At 34.1% G+C, this 22690-nt stretch overlaps 1 protein-coding gene across 5 annotated transcripts in view; it reads right to left on the bottom strand.

Annotated features, from left to right (window-relative positions):
* The window catches only part of LOC114348478 (GATA-binding factor 6-B), a 135043-nt gene that overhangs the window by 25414 nt on the left and 86939 nt on the right, over positions 1 to 22690 (bottom strand). For all 5 annotated transcript variants that reach the window (XM_028299051.2, XM_028299070.2, XM_028299056.2 and 2 more), the window contains exons 4-5: positions 11955 to 12080; positions 9404 to 9506 (exon numbers count right to left, since the gene is read on the bottom strand). In XM_028299051.2, the coding sequence (XP_028154852.1) occupies positions 9404 to 9506; positions 11955 to 12080 (229 nt within the window). The remainder of the gene's footprint in view (positions 1 to 9403; positions 9507 to 11954; positions 12081 to 22690) is intronic.

Consider the following 22690-nt stretch of genomic DNA (forward strand, 5'->3'; position numbering starts at 1 on the left):
GTAAAACATTTTATATGAACCCAAAATACAACATTTTTGAAAAAATTAAAAGCTACTTTTAGTAAAATATTTTATATATTTAATTACATAAGGTGTTCAAAATGAGTTGACTGAATGAGTTACTTACACTACGAAGCATTGGTAAATTAACACTTCGAAATACACTTTGGATTCTATTTTTCAACTCATCCCTTGTTGTTCGAGGCATTTTATAACCATCATTCTTAACGTTACCCCAAAAGAATCAGTCCAGTTTGTCCAATACCAAATATTCAGAATTAATATCCGTAATTGAACAGTATATTTTTATCACCCCGTACATCACACGAACCAATTTGTTATCATATTTAAACATGTGCGGGATATTTCATTTGTTTAATTATTGCAATTTATAAACAATATTTTGGCATATAACATATTAAATTATCGGTACTCACCGGAGGGACCGCAGACGTTCGGATACAATTAGCGTCTATTTGCAAAGACAATGACGTCGACTTTGCAAAGTAACAAGACACTTACTCAACACACACACTACACATTACAACTGAGTTAGTGATAAGTTATACAATTACGTGGCTAAAGGTTCTAGTTCTAAACCAAGGCCAGAATCAGAGAAAAAAGACATATTAAATTTTGGTGATCTGGGTGGCCACGCTACTGGTCCATTGAAAAGTGAAAATATATGCCCCAACCTATTACTCCTAGTCAATTTTAGCTCGATTTCTGTTTCTTCCTTACATGTCTAATTGATAAGTGTACCCAAATAATATATAAATTGTACCTATGTCTGTATGCATCGTGCTCTGATCGCACCTCCACCTCTAACTTAAAGTATCCCCTGCTGCTTATTCCTTTTTTACTCACAATTTCCATGTACTGCATGTTATTTATTTATATTCACTTTCAGTCAAATTTTAACGAGGGCCCGAAATAGTCTTTTTGACGGTCTTGCCAGCTTTTCTCCACTTCTTGCAATGAGACCCACTTCATCAGCATACGCCAGGCTTTTTTGTTCCTTGTAGAAAATAGCTCCGGAACTATTTATCCCACTATCCCTCACAATTTTTTCTGGTAGTGCGGCAGATTCGTGCAAATATTATAAGAATTGTGCATTTACTGATAGAAGCATATAATTTGGACCACATATACTACACATATAAAGGTTTAAAATTAGATGGCAGGTCATCTCAGATTTTGCTTTTTACAAAAATGGCGGCCATTCAAAATGGCGACTATACGTATGTGACTAATACCACGATAACTTTTGAACGAAACATCCGATTTCAACCAAATTTGGTATGTAGGATCTTTAATTTGATGTGTAAGATCGAGCTTTAGAACCGGAAGAATCGGTTTACCAGAAGTTTTGTTTTTCCTGATTTTTTTTATGTAAAAATATGTTGTTCTTTTTTCAATTCTTTCACCCTGTATGTATTAATTTTTCAAAAAGTTAATACCGCCATTGAAGAGAGCGTAAAAATAGTTTTTAGGAAGTATTTTAAACTTTTTAGTTACGTTAATTACCATTTAATAAAGGCATAATGTATCTTCACATGTACCTGTGTGCGGCAGATTCGTGCAAATATTATAAGAATTATTGTGCATTTAATGGTAAAAGCATATAATTTGGACCACATATAATACATACATAAAAATTCAAATTTAGATATGAGGCCATCTCAGTTTTTGTTCTTTTTACAAAAATGGCGGGCATTCAAAATGGCGACTATACATATGCAGTGGCGGCTCGTACCACTTTAAGAAGGTAGTGCCACAACTCGGGCAGCCGCCAAAATTTTTAGTGACGGATTCACGATATTGTCAAAAAAGGTATATTGACAACAAAAACTAAAAAAAATATGCGCGGATACTTTTATCTTATGTACATATCTTAAGTTTATTGATCTGAGGTGCCAAGCAATTGTCCAACACTGATCAAAACAGTTCCGTAAATTAATTAATAATAAAAACCTCTTAACCTACCACCAGCATTTACTGCTGATAGTGCTTGAAAATTATTATTACGATTTAGTCTCTATTTACCAATTTATAAAAATTATACTATTTCATTATTCACACACATGCACACATTTTTGTAATGTCACTTTTAAAGTTTACGATATATGAAGTTCATTCTTCTATTTTTTGGTTGCAAAGTTTTCAATGACTTTATAATTAAAATTATCAATACAATTTACAAAATGCTTTTCTGCAGATAGCATACCTAAAGCACTAGGTTTCGATGTAAACATCGAAAAACAGCATTCTGCTTCAGATGTTGAATAGGAATGGTAACTAAAATACTTAAAAGTTTAATAGTTTCTTCAAATGTGCTTTTTAAACCTTCCCTCTACAATAAAACCGATAGCGAAACAGCCCCAGAGGTAGTACTTAATTCGTCTCGCTAATACAGTACCTACTTCTAATTCAGTTTTAAACCGAGTTTTGCTTAAAAATTAAAATTGTCTCCATGGTTCATTAAGAAATGATTCGGAGAACTGATGCTTATAAGCAGAAAACTTCTCCGACATAAATAAATTAGAAGCAACTAAATGTCCGGAGAAGGTAGACCTCTGGTACTTTGAATAATATGAACCTTTAAGTCGTTGTCTAATTCGGCGCTAAAATTGACCAGCTCCTTAAATATGCCTCTATTTTCTGAATTTTCTTTTTCGTCGTGACCTCTTAAAGCTAACTCGAAAGCTCCACAACACCTTATAACATTTTTAGTTTTTTTTCTAGCGAAAAACCACCAAAAAATTTTTTAAAATACTAATCTTTATTGTCAATTAATAAATTAAACTTAAGAAATAATCAAAATATTATCAAAATACCCACGATCATGATGCACTAAAAGTTTAATTATAAATACAAAAACTTTTTAACAGAAAATATACATAATAAAAGCGACAAACCAGCACGTAAAGAAACTCAAAATAAATAGACCTGGCTTCATACCCTCGTGCCTGGCACAGAGATTCTAATGTTAAGGTATACTAATAGTCCAATATAGCTCTTTCTCTGTCACTTACATATAATGCTCGTAAAATCTTTCTCTCTTTACTCGTGCCAGTACTGACTTCGGCGCGAAGGAGATTCTCCTGTCGAATACTCTCCGCTGTCGGCAGGGATTGTATTGCGCCCATAGTTGCCATATTTTATATAATTTATGAAGATCAAAAGAAATACACACAAAAAAATTAATAGGAATTAAAAAGTTTTGAAGATAAAAAATATGTTTATGGATAGTTAGCAAGGTAGTGCCATGGCTCTATGGCACTACCTCACGGGCCGCCACTGTACATATGTAACTAAGAGCACGATAACTTTTGAACGAGACGTCAGATTTCAACCAAATTTGGTATATATGTTCTTTCTTTGGTGAATAAGATCGAGGTCTTGAACTGAAAGAATCGTTTTAGCAGAAGTTGTGTTTTTACTGGTTTTTTATGTAAAAATATGTTGTTCCTTTTTCAATTCTTTCACCCTGTATATATAAATTTTTCAAAAAGGTAATACGGCCATTGAAAAGAGTGTAAATATATTTTTAGGAAATATTTAAAACTTTTTAGTTGTTAATTACCATTTAATAAATGCCTAACGTATATGCACATGTACCTATGGGCGGCAGATTCATTTTGAATGCCCGCCATTTTTGTAAAAGACAAAATCTGAGATGGCCTCATATCTAAATTTGAATTTTTGTTTGTGTAGTATGTGTGATCCAAATTATATGCTTCTACCATTAAATGCACAATAATTCTTATATTATTATTTGCACGAATCTGCCGCACATAGGTACCTACATGTGAAGATACGTTATGCATTTATTAAATGGTAATTAATATAACTAAAGAGTTCAAAATATTTCCTAAAAAATATTTTTACGCTCTTTCAACGCCGGTATTACCTTTTTGAAAAATTAATATATACAGGGTGAAAGAATTGAAAAAATTAACAACATATTTTTACAAAAAAATCAGGATAAACACAACTTCTGGTAAACCGATTCTTCTGGTTCAAGAGCTCGATCTTATACATCAAAAAAAGAACCTATATACCAAATTTGGTTGAAATCGGACTTTTCGTTCAAAAGTTATCGTGATAATAGTCACATATGTATAGTCGCCATTTTGAATGCGCGCCATTTTTGTAAGAGGCAAAATCTAAGATTGCCTCATATCTAAATTTGAACCTTTGTATGTGTAGTATATGTGATCCAAATTATATGCTTCTACCATTAAATGCACAATAATTCTTATAATATTTGCACGAATCTGCCGAACATAGGTACACGTGAAGATAAGTTATGCATTTATTAAATGGTAATTAACATAACTAAAAAGTTCAAAATATTTCCTAAAAAATATTCTTATGCTCTTTTTAATGGCGTTATTGCCTTTTCGAAAAATTAATATATACAGGGTGAAATATTTAAAATAAAAACAACATATTTTTACAAAAAAAAAACCAGGAAAATCACAACTTCTGGTAAACCGATTCTTCCCGTTCAAGACCTCAATTTTACACATAAAAAAAAGAACCGATATACCAAATTTGGTTAAAATCGGACCTTTCTTTCAAAAGTTATCGTGCTATTAGTCACATATGTATAGTCGCCATTTTGAATGCGCGCCATTTTGAATGCGCGCCATTTTTGTAAAAGGCAAAATCTCTGAGATGGCCTCCCATCTAAATTTGAACCTTTATATTGTGTGTAGTATATGTGGTCCAAATTATATGCTTCTATCATCAAATGCACAATTGTTTCACATATCGGCTGCACTATGGAGCTATGTTAAATAAAAAAAAGTAGACTATGGATCTCCTGGAAGTAGAAGATCTCCTGGAAGTAGAAGAACAGGAGTCCGAGAATATTGATATAAAGAGAGGAGTAAGACAGGGTTGTGTTCTGTCGCCGCTACTGTTTAACCTGTACAGTGAAGCCATATTTCAGGAAGCGATAGCGGAGCTAAGTGATGGAATCTCTATAAACGGAACAATAGTAAATAACATAAGATTCGCTGATGACACCGTTATAATGGTCACCCTGGAATCACTACAAGAATTGCTAAATAGAATTAACGATTATTGCATTCGATACGGACTAAAAATAAACAAGAAAAAAACTAAATTTATGATTGTCTCAAAAACAGAACATGGAAATGAAAGGTTAATGATAGAGCAAACCCAAATAGAAAAAGTTAAGACATACAAATATCTGGGAACCTGGGTTGATGACAAAAATGACCAAAGCAAAGAAATTAAAGTCCGAATTGAAACTGCAAGGCAAGCATTTATAAAAATGAAGACACTGCTTACAAACAAAGACCTTCAGTTGCCTCTCAGATTGAGGGCTCTAAGATGCTACATATTTTCTATATTGCTATACGGAATGGAAGCTTGGACATTGAAGAGACAACACATAAGAAGAATAGAAGCGTTCGAAATGTGGTGTTACAGAAGAATATTGAAAATTCAGTGGGTTCAAAGGATTACCAATGTTAAAGTGCTACGACGTTTAAATAAGGAGTTAGAAATTATGAAAAGTATAAAAACTAGAAAACTGGAATATTTGGGTCACATTAGCAGAGGAGAAAAATATGAGTTGCTGAGAATTATTATGCAAGGAAGGATCCAAGGAAGAAGAGGCATAGGAAGAAGACGCATCTCCTGGCTGAGGAACCTTAGAGAATGGTTTAACTGTAGTTCATTACAACTATTCAGAGCAGCAGCCAACAAAGTGACCATAGCCATTATGATATCCAACCTCCGATAGGAGAGGGAACTTTAAGAAGAAGAATGGATCTCCTTGACAAACCCCTACTTTCACTTCGAATCTTCTAAGATTGTTGTATTGCATTTCACAGCATAAAAATGGTTTTCTAGTGTAACTTTTACTAATCTTATCATTTTTGTTGATACATGGAACTTTCTTGGCGTTTCTATTACTTTATTTCTGTCTATTGTATCGTAAGCAGCCTTGTAATCAATAAACAGTACTTGTGCTGGAATGTTATATTCATAGGAATTGATCAGGATTTGTTTCAACATAAAAATTTTATCGCTTGTTGATCTCCTAGACTTAGACTCTCCTCCACATATTTTTCTAGTCGTTTTTTGATTAATATATCAATACGTTTTACTTTATCCTCCATATACTTTCTTTTCCATGCCCTTGGGTCTTTGTCAGACCCGTTTTATGTGGTATGCTAAGGAAAGATTTTTATGTACTTATCGCAAACCTCTATAGTAATTGGGTTCACCAAAAGCAGATAGGACAACAACGTTGAATATAGAAATAATTGAAAACAACTAAATGGTGGTTTCAAAAAAGTGTTAGATGTAGGTATAAGTAGGAAAAGAAACAAGACATTTATGCTTTTCATCTACGTTACTAACTTCTTCAGAAACAGCTTCGTTAATTTTTATGCGGGGTTTATATTACGAGATTATTTTTTGTCGCTGATCTTCCGTAAAAATATATTGAAATCCACATTAAGAGGATCGGTACGTATTTTCGGCTGCAATGCTATTCAAATGGGGATTCATTTTTTTCAAATCCTGAGAAAACTAATAAGTATTTTTGAAAAATTTAAACGCAGAATGAAAGATTACGTTATTAGCGAGGGCCGAAAGTCCCTGAGAACTTCTATAATGTTTATTTTAATAAGTTACAGGGGTGAAAAAACTAAGAGAAAATTTAGTGTGATTTTTAATTTCAAATATCTCATTCAAAATAAACTTTTTATTTATTCTAAGGGACTTTCGGCCCTCGGTAATAATTTAGTCTTTCATTCTGCGTTTAAATTTTTCAAAAATATTTATTGGTTTTTTCAGGATTTGAAAAAAATTAACACAATGCCGTGGTAATATTTTCCAAATCTGTCTTTGTTTTACAACGCACTCAACCGAATATAATATTGTCAGCATATATTGTCAGTCAGACACTGACAATCAGTGACAATTTTAAATATTTGACATTGCATCGGGAATATTTTGAGAAATTGATTAAATATTATTGATATATAGTGTATTTGATAAATAATTGATTTAAGACGTGAACTTAATAAAAAGTTATTTATTGTGTATTATTTGTGAAAGATCCAAGCAGAGAATACATCCGATATATCCTGTGATCGAAGTATTTTGTTGTTAGAGATGTTCAAAATTGTAAGCGTTCCAAAATAACAACATATTATTAAAAAATCACTTTAACACTTTTCCTCTTTTCTCGATTGATTATTAGTTTTTGTTGTACAAATAAATTATTACAATCACTGAAAACATAGTTAGTGAAAAAATTATCACATTTATTAACTGAATTAATAATTTGCAATTATAAAAATGACAGTTATCCAAGAACATTCAAAAGCCATCTCTTTAAATTAATTATGACATTTTCAAGTAGAATGACATTCTAGTAATGTTTACATATTCACACCAGTGTGCATTTTACTACACGTAATTTGCCGTGTAAAGACAGAAAAAGTAGGGATACACGTAAAATATTTGCGAATTATGTACCCATAGCCTTAATTCATAAACATTATAAAACACGATAAGCAAATTAAAGATAATGTCGATACCTACATATCAAAATTTCGTAGAAATTCCTAACTTTGTTAAAAAACGTTATTTTAAAGATAATAGGTACTGCTTGCAAAAATAATTAATCTCTAATAATTTTATTAATAAAAGTTTTACTATTGTTCTCTTAAAATTATATAATTAAAAAAGAAACGGTTGTAAAAAATGTATTTGCTTAATAATATAAAATTCCTTCACAAATATAATCTGCTTTAGTGGTTTTAAGGAACGATTTATTTTAATAATAATATAAACAGAATTAAGTCATGAAATTTTCACCCTCTAAGAAGAAAACTTCTCTTCATAGAGTTGAGAAAACTTGTGATGGAAACAAGGATGATCACAAGGCCAGTACTAGACTCCCGCCGACCCTTAAAGGCTGATTTATGTTAGGATGGGGTGTACACGATACGTGCCGTAGAACAATAGAAAGCGCACGTCCCCGGCACTCTCCAGTGTCGGCCCGTTCAGTTGTATGATAAATTAGCCCACGCTTTTCACGCTTTTACATGAGAGTTCTACATGACACGTTATCGTTTGAACTAGTCGACCCTATATCTGGAGTTTTCTAGTATATTTGCGAAGACATCACAAGCTAGACAAAGCCACGTATAGCAAAATATTTCGAGATTTTCTGAGCCGAGTCATCAAACTGGACGTAGCTCAGAGCGGGGACTCGAGGCTCCAGCAACCAATACAGATCGATGATAGGTCACTAGAAATACCGGCAATAGAGCAACTCACGCTGGCCTGCATAGTTCGGGGTAAGATTTCGTGTGGGAGATAAGCAATTTGCTGATGGAGAGCCCCTCTAGTGCATCAGACTGCTATCGAGGGGAGGGGAAGTGGATAGTCTGGGACATTGGGGCGGGGTAGAGTGATTCCTACTTATGGGAGTAAATCCTCCTGGCCCCAATAAATTGTATCACCCGAATGTCATTCTCAAGGGGTGTACCAGTCTCTCAGTGCTGGGTTATAAACACTATTGCTTGCTTGCTTGACAATAAAAGATGTGGTAAAGGACACACCTATCTGATGTCTAAAACTAGTACTAGAATGTTTTAAAGTCGAAGTTTGAATTGGAAAAAAGTGATTCAACTTTAGTATTATTTGTCGATTGACAGATTATTTCAGTCTGTGTATTTGTCATTCAATAAGAAAAGTATTAAATAAGTTAAAAAATAGATACTGGGTATAGCTACTGTAAAAGGTATAATACGCAAATATCTCAAGATTTACAGAAGTGAGAAAACATGTATATTGAAGTAGGTACTTAAAAAAACTCATCTACAATGAAAGTCATGTAAAAGAGTAAAAATTGTCAAGTAGGAGCTACAAAGAGAGAATTATATATTGAAGAAAATTAATTATCAGTTACAACTTACACCATGAAGTTAAGTTTAGACTAAAAAAAAAACAACAAAGAGATACCTACTTATATTCTTTTGGAAAGTAGAATCATATCTGTATATTATTATCATATTATGATGTTTTAGTCAAAAATATTGCAGGTACACGATAGAAAGTAATATAAAGAATAAGAAAGAACGAAGAATTAATAATAACTGTGATATTATAGAACATTTATACATACAACAATTATGTCTGGGTACTGGGTATGATATATGAAACATTTCAAGTTATAGAAAACGAGTAAAACCATATACAGGGATGCAAAGAATACTGACGGAAAGATGAAATTAACCATCGAACTAAAAAAGTTGCAGTATTTTGGAAATTACAAAAGTTAAACCTGTATAATTTTATCAGTTAATTGATAAAAATATAGTATGGATTATAAGGTACTCACCAAGCCTGACTTGACCAGATGGGCCAGGATTTCCACCGGAGTTTTTGGGTCTTCTCTTACGTGTTTGGATGCCATCCTTTTTCATACTCATCGGTCGGTTAACCTGCAACGATAGATAGAATTTGTTGATAGATTATCTTCCCATATGAACATTATCTTCATACGTTACGTATGTTAGATAGTGTATCTTATGTTTACAAGAGATTTTTATTGTTACTATTGCTCTATATCAAAAAAGATAATTTTTTGTATCTATATCTACCCCGGATAAACTGATATTTTCTACTGTAGAGATACTAATATTTATCAACTCTTTGATAAAAGACAGACAGCTTGTCTTGGTAGTATACCTGTTATATTACATCAATTTGTGATATATTGTAATGTAGGCTTCTACTCCATTAAAACATCCGGACAATGCGGCATGTTGAAGAACACAGAAGGAAGAGGGCCATCGAACGAGGTATGTTAAACGTTAACAGACGATACAACCATAGTCCTACTTATATACAACTCAAACCGATACGACCGTTTGAATGATAATCGTTACATGTGTGATGTTGTAGTTCAACATGTCATACGATCAGTTGAATCTTAGAGGGAAAGTATCATCATCATCATGCAACCTTTTTCGTCCACTGCTGGACATAGGTCTCTCCCATTTTTCGCCAATCTCCATGGTTCTGCAGGTATTGTTGCCATTTCTTGGATATTCGTTTAATGTCGTCCATCTAGTGTGATGGTGGTCGTCCTCTGCTGTGTTTGTCTTCTCTTGGGAGCCAGTCAATTAGTTTTCTGGTCCATCTTGAGTTTTTTAGTCTGGCTACGTGACTTGCTCAATTCCATTTCAGCTTGTGATATCCCATACAGTGTGCTATTCTATACAGTGATACCTGTTCTTTTCCTCAGGTCTTGGTTCCTTATTTTGTCACATCGAGAATCATTCTTTCCATTGGCCTTTGTTCCACTCGCATTTTTAGTACTGTTGTCTTTGTGAGCTGAAGAGTTTCTGCTGCGTATGTCATAATAGAAAGAACGCATTGGTCAAATGTCTTACGTTTCATAGCTATCGGGATGTTGCTCTTAAAGATGTCTCTTACAAGTGTTATTCGAAATTCACAGGTCTGACGTTGTCGAAATTTACAGGTCGGATTATACTTGCTTATTCTGATTTCATGACCGGGATAGATATATGTATGTACTTTTCTGTCAATTCTAGCACTTGATTTTGGATGGTTAGGTGTTCGCTAGGAACAAAATTTGTCGTAAAGTTAGTCTTACTGAGGTTCATTTTTAGACCTATTGTTGAATATACTTTTTCTAATTCTTGTAGCATTTGTTGTGCTTCACCCAAATCTTCGGTAATAAGTACCTACAAATGATTGAGCATTTCCCCGTCTATTTTTATTCCTCTATTTTTCCACTTAAACATTTTAAATGCGTATTCGAGGACCGTTATAAATAATTTAGGTGAGAGAGTATCACCCTGTCTCACACCTCGCTTGATATTTGAAATGAATTTCTCTGGTGGTATCATGTAGTTTTACACGCATTGCGGCGTTTTGGTACAATGTTTGTACTAACTTTGTAAACCGATAGTCTATTCTACTAATGTTCAGAGCAGTTGTCTAATTCCACCTCCCCCTTCCCAAAGAATGTTTTATTGCTAAAAAAGTAAGTTGAGCATATTGTGTAGAATCATGGTTTGGCAGAATCTTCATGTAAGGTTGCTGGAAGTAGATTGTGGCTTTTTAAATATGGTTTTCACGTATTGGTAAATAGCAAGAGATAGTAACTAATAACACAATAAGAATAAATCCCGGAAGAAGAATTTCTTGGCTAAATAACTTTTTTACGGGCACGGTTTTACGAGATTTTCCGCGTTATTGCTAATAAAGTAAGAATGGCCACGGTTTGAAAATAGTTGGTAATGAATCAACACTCACTGAAGAAGAGTTTTTCTATTGTAAGGGTAGCCAAAGCCATCTTCAGAGCTATGGTCAAAATTTAAAAGCACCACTACTAAAGAGTATTCCCATTGGTGGAAAAACACAAATGTTTTCCTTCAAAAACTTCGAAAGTTATCAAAAAGACATCTTAAACCCAGCACGTTAAGGCTATTATTGGACTAGATAACTGGTGACGCAACTAGTGGCGCAACTAGTGGCGCAATTAGTGGCTCCACCAAATTAAAGCACACAAAATATTATGGGCAACTGGTGGCCGATATGGGCAACTGGTGGCGCAACCAGTTACCGTAGTCTAATAGGTCTCATTTACTTAAATGCCCCGTGACGTAATGAGTCACTGGTGGAGCAACTTGGTGGCGTCACCAGTTGCCTAGTATAATACTGGCCTAAGAGACTGCAAAAAACACATTAAAACACTTTTGTATATGATGCGGGTGTGGGTGTAAGCACCCAACCATCTGGATGGAGTTGAGACAACACACGATGTCAGACTAGATCTGTCGCCTGAATGTTTTACTTTTTTGAATAGATTTTTATACAAAGCTTTATTTTTACGGTTGTATGTGTTACTAAAAACTTACCCCGTGCAATTTAAAATAGAGACCGCAAGCGTTGCAAACTGGTTCCCCTTGATTGTTTCTTCGCCAAAGTGTTGTGTTGTTTGTTTTGCAATTTGCACATGAAACACCATTTCTTCTGTTTCCTGTCTAAAAATTAATTTCGGTGTCAGTTTAATGATGGCTTTTTGGATAAGTGTCTTAAATACCTAATGTGACTAAAAGATAAAGAAAAAATAAGTCTAATGTATTGGTAATAATTTTAGTAAACAAATAAGACGTTATATATAGATCAATTAAAAATTATGAATATAAGCTTGTGTTTTATGTCACACCCTTTGTATATTTTAAGTATAGAAGTTCTGAACTTTTTATACATATATCATATAAAATATCGATGTTACAATTATTGCCTAGAGTTCCTACTTCTACATTCCTATTCCAACAGCTGAGTCAAGCCAGAAAGAAAAAGTTTATTAAAACTCTGAAAAAAATGAACATGACACAGAGTAGCACATATAAGTAGTATTCGCGCTGTATAACCCGAACGTATTCAGAGTAAGTTCGGGATTAGTTTCCAAGGCGCAGACGTCAACGTAAACTTATCCTGGACATGTTCAGGATTTTTCATTCCACGAACAATTTTCGGATTCGTAATGTAATGACGGGTTGCATATATTAAGGTTAGAGAAGGAAGCTTTTTCTTGTCCCTTTCTTATTACGAAATCAATGTCAACAAAAAATGCAAATGCAACAAATATGTATGTCAACAAAGAAAAAGAGAATAACAGCAACAGGCAAAGGATTAACTTTCTATTCAATGCCTTTCTTAGAAGTTAGAAATTTGATTAGCGTCTTTATTATTTCGACAATATAATGTGGTATTTCCACGCCGAAATCCAGCTTAAATTTTTGAAGAGAGTAAAAGATTGTTGAGTTACTTGGAAATTGCAGCTTGTTATTTAGATTTAAAAATTACCTTTAACTTCCTGGGGGTTGAACATTATCTGAAGGAAGGAATAATTTAGTAAAGCAATCATTTCCAATTTTGATACATGTATCGAATTTGATAGGTTGTGGCATTGTGTTGTGGTTTATTATTACCCCACAAAAGTAATGAAATATAACAAGACACAAGAAATAGTTTCAGAATAAGTGTGATGTTTTGTTTATGTTTCATTATACATATTCAAGAAGAGACTAATTTAACTCATAAACTAACTGAAAAATAAACCACAAGAATATGTAGGTACTTATAAGCTCATCTAGATAGAAGAAATCAAGTAAAAACAGAGTACAATTTATTGTAATACATACTACCGTAATAGACAATTATCGAATATCGAATGAAAAGTAATAAGATAATAATACTAGAAAATGTACCTACTTATTTATAAACATACTAAATGGAAAACATTGACAAAAACAACTAAAAACGCTTTAATATAAAAAATATTAAAATTTGTTTGAAGAATATTTAAATGATACAACACTTTACATAATTTCAAAACTTACAAACCAGAATCTACATCTACAAATTGTTTAACAAAACAATAATTTAGCTTAAGAATTGGAAGGAATAAGAACAGAATGTCAAGAAATTCTGCCCAAATATTTTGTGCGCCTGTGCGAACTTAAAATCCGAAACAAAATTCTCGAACGTCGAGAGGGTATCCCGGACACGTGCAGGATCTTTTTTCTGTACTGCGCGAATACCGAATTAAAAATCCGGAGAGTGTTCAGAGGGAAGATTCGGCCTCCGCGAACGCTCAATTTTGTAATACGCAGGCGTTCTCCCTCTGGGTACATTCAGGATATGCAGCGCGAACAGAGCTCATAAATCGCCTTAAAAGGTTACAGCAAACCAAGTCGCTACTCAACTTCTTATGAATAGAAGAACACTAAGAACCGATATAAAGACTCAAACACTAGACGAAAATTGAATCAGGAGACAAATAAATCACCTAGGAAACACTAATAGAACTCCACGACGGGATGAACACATTAAAAATCGGAAAATCTGCAGGTGTGGATGATATATGTAGTAAAGAAATAAAGCATATAGGCAGAGGAGCAAAAAACTGGATCTTGTAACTCTATATCATGTGCTGTAAACTGTAAAGCTTGCCAAATTTTAAAATCATGGAGAAAATCTAAATGAATAACCTTGTTAAAACCAGAAAAGGACCCAGAAAATTTTAGTAGCTATAGATTTATTTCCCTGTTGTGTCACTTTTTCAAATTATACGAAAGACTCATCCTCGCCACAATAGAAAAATATGTCGACAAGCACCTCATCATAATAAGGAGGATTCAGATCCAGCAAATCTTGCACCGGTCAAATCCTCGCACTAACAGAATACATTGAAGAGAGCTTCTAAGAAAAACTTAAACAGGGGCTGCTTTTGTAGATTTGACAGCAGCCTATGACACGGTAAGGCATAACACATTGCTCCACAAACTGTACGACACTGTCAATACCACCATCTGGGTAAGGTATTATATGCTTTATTGCAAAACAGACGTTTTTCCGTCGTGCTGGAGGATAAAGTAAGTATGTTGAGAGTTTAAAAGAAGGCCTGCACATGGAAGTGTTTTAGGACTAATGCTTTTCAATATATATCCCTTAACTAGTGACATGGATGTTTCAGGACTCAGGACGTACACTCTGAGATGCGGTATGCCACACCGTTGTCTATTCTCTTTTGTTTTCAAAATGAATTTGCCTTATATCACCATATTTGTTTTTTTTTTACATCAACTACGAAATGATCCTTCACACTGCTGTAAAATAAAATACTGCTCAAAATAAAATAAACTTTATTTCTTCAAGAAAATTTTGAATGCGTGCATAATATTTAAAAAAATGGTGGAGGTTCTTACAAAATCCTGTATAACCCGAATTACAAAAAACTTGAGTATCCGTAACTCAAAAATAGTAAAATAGTGCTTTCCACTTGAAGGTAGAACAACTGGATGAACTTGCTGCCATACTAATAGCGAAAGAATACACTTGATAAACCATACTAAAACTGCAGGAGTTGGGAGTAGGTGCAATTACACACCACTTTTGAAGGTACACAGATGGTGTTCCTAATCTTTTATAAAACACGTTTTACAACAAAATATATTTTCGGCAAGATATGGCATACCGCATGTCAGTGGTTAACAGAACAAACGATCAACCCACGCTGACTGAAACCAAGCATTTCCTCCAGCTGCAGAATTACCTCAGACCCAATCCTTCTAAAACCCAAGTATTCGCTTTCCACCTTCGTGCAGAGTAATGGCAGCTATGTACGCCATTGCTCCCGCTTGGCGGCGCTAGTGTAGTTGGGGGTTAACGTTTTGACAATTCGTAAAGTTTGTATATGGTGTTTTTGTTTACGATTTAATAAATAATAAATTATGGCAAAAAATACGGATATTGGACTGTTTGTACGTTGAAAATCGAATTGAGAAGAAGAAATGCGAGAGTTACTGGAAAAAAGGAAGCCCTTTAACAGCCTCCACTATTTATATAGCCATATCTATTTCCAACTGCCCTGTCCCAGTTGCTTAGTCTCTTGTTGCCACAAGATCAATTTTATATTTTTTGGCTTCGTTTACTAGATGCTTCAGTTTTCCTTCCTTGGATGATCCTCTTATATTCCACGTCGCTATTTTAACTAGTTCTGCTTTATTGCCATTATCTCGGTTATTATTTTTCGATTCTCGTTTCCGTTTTCTTTGCCTGGTCATCTTTGTTGGGTCTCCTAATACTGCATTCAATTCTAGTATTTTGCAATGCCTTCCTCTATTCTTTCCAGCTGCTCCATTTCTTTCTTCCATTTCTATAATTCATTGTTTACTGTCAGTCTTTGGTACCCTGTTTTTGTGCTATTTCCTTTGATTTTCTTTTCCTTAGCAATTCTTCTCATTTTGTCCATTATTTCCCTTTCCGCCCTTCGTCAGATCATCATTTATGTATATTCTTTCTCTCAGTTGTTTGAGTTTCATCTTATTTTGCATTACTTTGGTCTTTTCTATCTTGCTATCCATCTCTACCAAATATATTTTGTCTTTCAGCTTTCTTGCTTCAATAGCGTTTACTTTTACTCGCATTTCCTTTTCTATGAATTTTTCTACCTCATTCCCTAGCAAGAGTGGTTGATCGGTGTCAATCTGCAGTCCTTGAGTTACAATATTTTTCCTTCTTCCCTCTCTTTCTAATTTTTGTATTCTTTCGTTGGAGATTGTTAATTCATTTCGTAATTGATTAATATCTTGAAGCGCCTTTTCATTAATAAGTTTCAGTTCTTCCATTTTCTTTCGATATTCTTTTTGCTGGAATGCGAGAATTACTGGAAAAGAGGAAGCCCGTATCGAAAGGTAAGCTATATTAATCATCGTCTTAATATTTTATTTCTATAGCTCAGACCAAAATAAAAATATTTATGTTGATCTGAGTTTTATAGTGAAGTATCCGATTTTTTACAGTCGAATCCAGGGCCAATACGTAATCTGTTTCAACAAAATGTTTATTGCAGATACGTCCATTTATTGTTGGCAGATATTTTTATCCCTTCTTGTTGCTACAATCCACTTTTTCTCATCAGAATATCTTTGGGAAACCTGTATCCTGATGTTCTCGATAAGCACGAAAGCACAGCACAACATTGAGGCATTTTATTTTCTCAAATTAAATTCAAAGACTCAAATTAAAAGATTGACTTGAATAGTTGGCGTAAGTTGACGTGATCTCCAACTACACAAGCGCTACCTACGTTGAGCTTTCCAGATTAGCTGCCATTCAAACGAAACCTCCAAATTTGTAGAATGGTAATTTATTAGAACACACGCAGATCAACATATACCGGGTGGACTAAAGAAAAGAGTCCACCTCGATATTTGGCAGTAGTTATATTAGATTTTAAGGAAATGCCGAAACAGGTCGATTTTTGTTCTGAGGGGGACACATTTTTGCTATACATACATCTGTCATTTGTCAACCCCCTCCCTTCCATGTCCTCAACACCTTAGATTTAAATAGGGAATAGGGGTCGTGTGGCATCTCATTTGAAAGGGTATTAAATTCTCTATTCAGTAATATAAACACTATCATAATTATTTGTACAGGGTGTCCAAAAATAATTTTTTAAATAAATTAATTGACGAAAAAGAAGAAGAATGTATGTCATTTATCTTGTTTAAAATACATTTTACTGTTGCCAGAAAACAGAAATAAATGTTTATTTTGCAAATAAACATTGCTTTTATTAAATTAAATGTTTAAAATAAATGTTCAAACTCCCAAGAGGCAGGTGGCTTGAGCATTGAATTTAATCGAAAAGCAATGATTATTTGAGAAATAAAATTTTTTTCTGTTTTAGAGCAACAGTAAAATGTATTATAAATAAAATAAGTTACATACATTCTTCTTTCTTTGTTGTCAATTAATTTAATTTAAAAAAAAATTTGGACATCCTGTATAAATAATTATGATAATGTTTATATTACTAAATAGAGAATTGAATACCCTTTCAAATGAACAACCACATGACCGCTATTCCCTAAAAATAAGGTGTTGGGGACGTAGAAGGGAAGGGGATGACAAATGACAGATGTAAGTATCGTAAAAATGTGTTCTCCTTAGAACAAAAGTCGACCTGTTTCGGCAATTCCTTAAAATCTACTATCTACTGCCATATACCGAGGTGGACTCTTTTCTTTGGTCCACCCTGCATATCTTGGAGTAACTCTGGACTGATCCTTCACCTCCAGGTAACAAAAACAGCATACTCAGAAAACTGACAGGAAGTAAATGAGGTACATGTCTTGGTGTCTTAAAACCAACGACACAGGTTGTGTTTTTTAACTGCTGATATGCTTTCCCCGTTTGGAGCAGATCTGCCCACACTCCACAACAAACAAATTGATACTGCGCTAAATGAGACATGCAGGATAGCAACGGGGTACACGAAACCGACGCCCCTCTTAAATTTAAAGCAACGGGTTTTGCAGAACCCTCCACACGAATAGGTGTTGCAGGGCACATAGAGAAAACTAAACAGATGGCAGACGAACGGTATGCCCTATACAAAGCTCGAACACCACAAAAGCGACTAAAATCCAGGAAAATATTTAAGATATTAAAAATTTGTTTGTTCTATGCATTTCACAGTAATCTTTTGATCTATAAGAAAAATGTCTAAAGTATTAAAATAACACAGGCCTACAGAAAAAAAATTTGTTTTGGTGCCGTGAATCCTTAAGCTGATTTTTACTATATTAGGGGCGATAAATCGAAATATGGATTTCGTTTTTTTGTATCAGCTCTAGTTTTATGGATATGGCAAAATCCGAAATTAGAGCTTTAATATTTGAGATAATGAAGAATGTGCTATTCAAAGGAATGAACATTGTTAATTAAACTTATTCCTCAGTATATATTTGTTGCCCTCACTGTATTATGCCTTATTTATGCAAGAAATAATAGTTTATTATCGTTACATTACTATTTTATAAGGAAATAAAACAGCTTGGAGAGTATTTTTAAACTTTTAAAATGATATATTTACCACTTGTAAACCCATTCAGCCTCCATCTAATAATGGCTCATAGCCCATGGACCATGCTTCGCCTACATAGGAAGGAAGCTTCCCCAGATAAGTATGGAAAAACTTAAAGCTGGAATCTTTGATGGACCACAGATCAGACTTCTTACAGAGGATCCGGCTTTTGTGGGGTCAATGAATGAAGTAGAGAAAAAAGCTCGGCTTTCATTTGTTGATATTATGAAAAATTTTCTGGGAAATCACAAAAGTGAAAACTATGCTGAGCTGGTAAACCGTTTGCTGAATGACTTGGATGGAATATGAGCATCAAAGTCAACTATCTTCACAGCCACCTGTACCTGAAAACTTAGATGACACAAGTAATGAGCAAGGTGAGAGACTTCACCAAGAGATAAAAACCATTGAGGACCGCTACCAAGGAAGACGAGGCATGGGCAGCCTATGGAAAACTCAAAGACATCTTCAAAAGCGATGTACCAATTTCTTTAAAACGTAAAACATGTGACCAATTTGTGTTGCCTGTGGTGACTTATGGTGCCGAAACTTTGACATTGATAGCTACAACTTCTAAAATGCTGCAAATAGCTCAGAGGAAACTGGAAAGGTCAATGCTGAGTATATCGCTTCGTGACCGAGTGGGAAATTAAGACTTAGACTAAGAACATGAGTTACCGATGTAATTTCCCGAATTGCCACCCTGAAATGGAACTGGGCCGGGCACGTCGCCCGAATCAGTAATTGGAGGTAGAAGAAGAGATTACTTGAGTGGAGGCCGAAATTAGACAAAAGAAGTAGAGGAAGACCCCCTACTCGTTGGACTGACGATCTCAAGAAAATGTCAAGAAATTGGATGCAAAGTGCTCAAAATGGAGCACAATGGACAAAAATGAGGGAGGCCTATGTCCAGCAGTGGACGCAAAGGGCTGGAGGAGGAGGATGATGATGATGATGAAATGGCTTAAAATATACGTATTTTTTAATTGTTTGGTTTTTATTTTAGTTTAGTATATTCATATCAGCATATTCCAATTTTAATGCATAAAAGCTGGCATAATCTACGTTATCTTGAAAACTAGAGCTGATAGAGCAAAACTAAGGCCATATTCGGAATCAGCACCCCAAATATACCCAAAATCAGCTTTAAATACTTCGGCACCAAAAACACTGTAGGCCTGTGTAATAAATACCAAAGAAATATTAATATTAAAAAGATAAGATACGTAAAATATTAATAATAGAAAGTTAATAGAAAGGTAAGTTTAAAAAAATATTATATAAATTCTCCTGCCTAATATTTTTCTAAAAACTCCCGATTTGATAACGGTCTAAGTAAAATTCTTAAAAATAACCATAGGCGATAACTTCACATAGGTACCACAAATAAAAGGGATAGGTACGATCTTGTGTGGTTACTGAACATGCTTTCAAATAAATTTCTTATCTCTTTTACTTGGCCCCATTTCACGTTTGTGTACTTAGTGATAAGTACTCATCGAGAAATGTACCGTTTAATATGTTACTCTTTCTTAGCAAATAACGATAAAATTGATATATTTGGATGGATTTGTAATAGTGTCACCTGAAGTGGAAGTGTCCTCTGTATAATGACTGATTTCTTGAAATTAAGGCGTCAGAAAGAGATCATTTCAAAATAAATACTAAAAAGTAAATATCTTCAAGGATTTGTCCGGAATACATGAATTTGTTCGTATTGTTTTTAATTGGATGGGTACGTAGTTTCTGCTTCAATGCTGTTCAAAAGGGATTCATTTTTTTCGAATTCTGAGAAAAGTAATAAGTATTTTTGAAAAATTTAAACGCAGAATGAAACATTACGTTATTAGAGAGGACCGAAAGTCCCTGAGAACTTCTATAATGTTTATTTTAATAAGTTACAGGGGTGAAAAACTAAGAGAAAATTTAGTGTGATTTTTAATTTCAAATATCTCATTCAAAATAAACTTTTTATTCTAAGGGACTTTTGGCCCTCGGTAATAATTTAGTCTTTCATTCTGCGTTTAAATTGTTCAAAAATATTTATTGTTTTTTTCAGGATTCGAAAAAAATGAACACAATGTCCGAGGTAATATTTTCCAAATCTATCTTTGTCATACAACGCACTCAGTCGAATAGAATAATATCAGCATATTGTCAGTCAGACAGTGACAATCAGTGATAATTTTAACTATTTGACATGGCATCGGGTGTATTTTGAGTTGTTGATTAAATAATATTGATAGTGTATTTCATAAATAATTGATTTAAGACGTGAACTTAAAAAAAAGTTATTTATTGTTTATTATTTATGGAAGATTCAAAGCAGAGAATACACCAGGATATATTCAGTGATCCAAGTATTTTGTCGTTAAAGATGTTCAAAATTGTAAGCGTTTCATAGTAACAATATATTATTAAAAAATCACTTTATCACTTTTCCTCTTTTCTCGATTAATTACTAGTTTTTGTTGTACAGTTGATAAATTATTACAATCACTGAATACATAGTTAGTGAAAAAATTATCATATTAATTAACTGAATTAATAATTAAGGCAATTAATTATACAAGCAACAGTTATCCAAGAACATGCAAAAGCCATTTTTAAAGTTAATGATGACATTGTCAAGTAAAGTTTACATATCCATACCAGTGAGAATTTTACTACACGTAAGTTGCCGTGTAAAGACAGAAAAAGTAGGGATAGCCGTAAAATATTTGCGAATTATGTACCGATGGCCTTAAGGAAATAATATTAGGTTTGTTCTAGCAAACAGTGAAACTAGTCAGAAACCGCCAGCAAACAGTTGGTCAGTGAGAGAACATAATACAGTCACCAGTGCTATCCCCTCTGCTCGCACTGGTCCACTATTTGCTGATGGTTTCAAACCGTTTGAAACTGATGCTAGAACAAACCTATAACATTTGAAAAAAGAGCACTACTAATAGGTAATATTATCTTTGACATAAGGCAACAAAGATGTTTAAACGTCAAAAAGTATGGAAAAAATACCACACTCGCACGATATAAATATATAGTCAATAAAAAATATAAAAAAAGAACAAAAATAGGATACAGAAATAAGTAGGTAGCAGTAAATATAACTACTAAATTATTCCTAGATACTAAATACCATCATCAACAGGCCGTTTTAAGTGCACTGCAAGACAAATCGCAAACTTGAATATTTTGATTATGTTAGCCACACCCAGAGAGATATAATAAAATACTCCATTGAATAATACAAGGCAAGGTAGACGGAAGAAGCGGATCAAGTCGAAGAAGAACGACATGGCTTAGAAACCTGAGAGAAGAGTTTACAGATCCTCTGCATCTCTTTTCAGAGCTGCCATCAACAAAATTACTATAACCAATTTGATAGCCAACGCTCGATAATCGAATAAGACACATGAAGATGAATCAGGACCCTGTTTGGGGGCCTATGTCCTAATTTTTCGGCATCTTTTGCAGATCATCTTGCAATCTTATAGGTGGTCTTCTTCTGTTTCGTTTATATGTTATTGGTCTCCATTCGGTTAACTTGACTGTCCGCCCTCCATCCTTCATCCTTTCCACGTGGCCAGCAGATCTCCATTTCAATCTGCAAGCTCTCTGCAGACCATCTGTAACTCGGGTTCTGTTTCTCTCTCTCGTTCCATCCCTCCTTGTGGAGTATTGGGCGCTTATGCGTTTCTTGGCCAAAAGTGTAAGATTGCTGTCTGGCCGGGACAGCGCATCTATTTTTGTTTTTATTCTCTGGATAAATTGTGAACTAATTCCCTCCACTCTCTTCTATCTTTTGCTCTCTTTTTGACTTCGGCCCCATCTTAGTCAAATTTTTTCGTGTTCTCTCGTTGTTGTTCTTTTTCAGCTGTTATCTGGTCTGCCTCTCTTTCTTTTCCCCTCTGGTTGGTATTCAAGTGCTTGTCTTGCTATGCTGCTTTGGTCTTTCCTCAAAGTGTGGCCAATCAATTTTCATTTTTTAACTTGACTGTAGTAGATATGTTAGTTTGCTTTGTCCTTTCCCATAGTTCTGTATTAGTTATTTTGTTTGGCCAGTATATTTTTTTTAGTATGTTTTTTAGTTGTATTTTCGTCCGGTTTCAATGTTTCTGCTCCATAGAGCAGTGTACTTTTAATGCAACTATTAGCCCAATAAATGACCGTTTTGGAGTGTAATTTCCAGGGGCAACTCCGAATTGCATG

This window comes from Diabrotica virgifera, chromosome 2 (assembly GCF_917563875.1).
Source record: "Diabrotica virgifera virgifera chromosome 2, PGI_DIABVI_V3a".
Classification (NCBI taxonomy): domain Eukaryota; kingdom Metazoa; phylum Arthropoda; class Insecta; order Coleoptera; family Chrysomelidae; genus Diabrotica; species Diabrotica virgifera.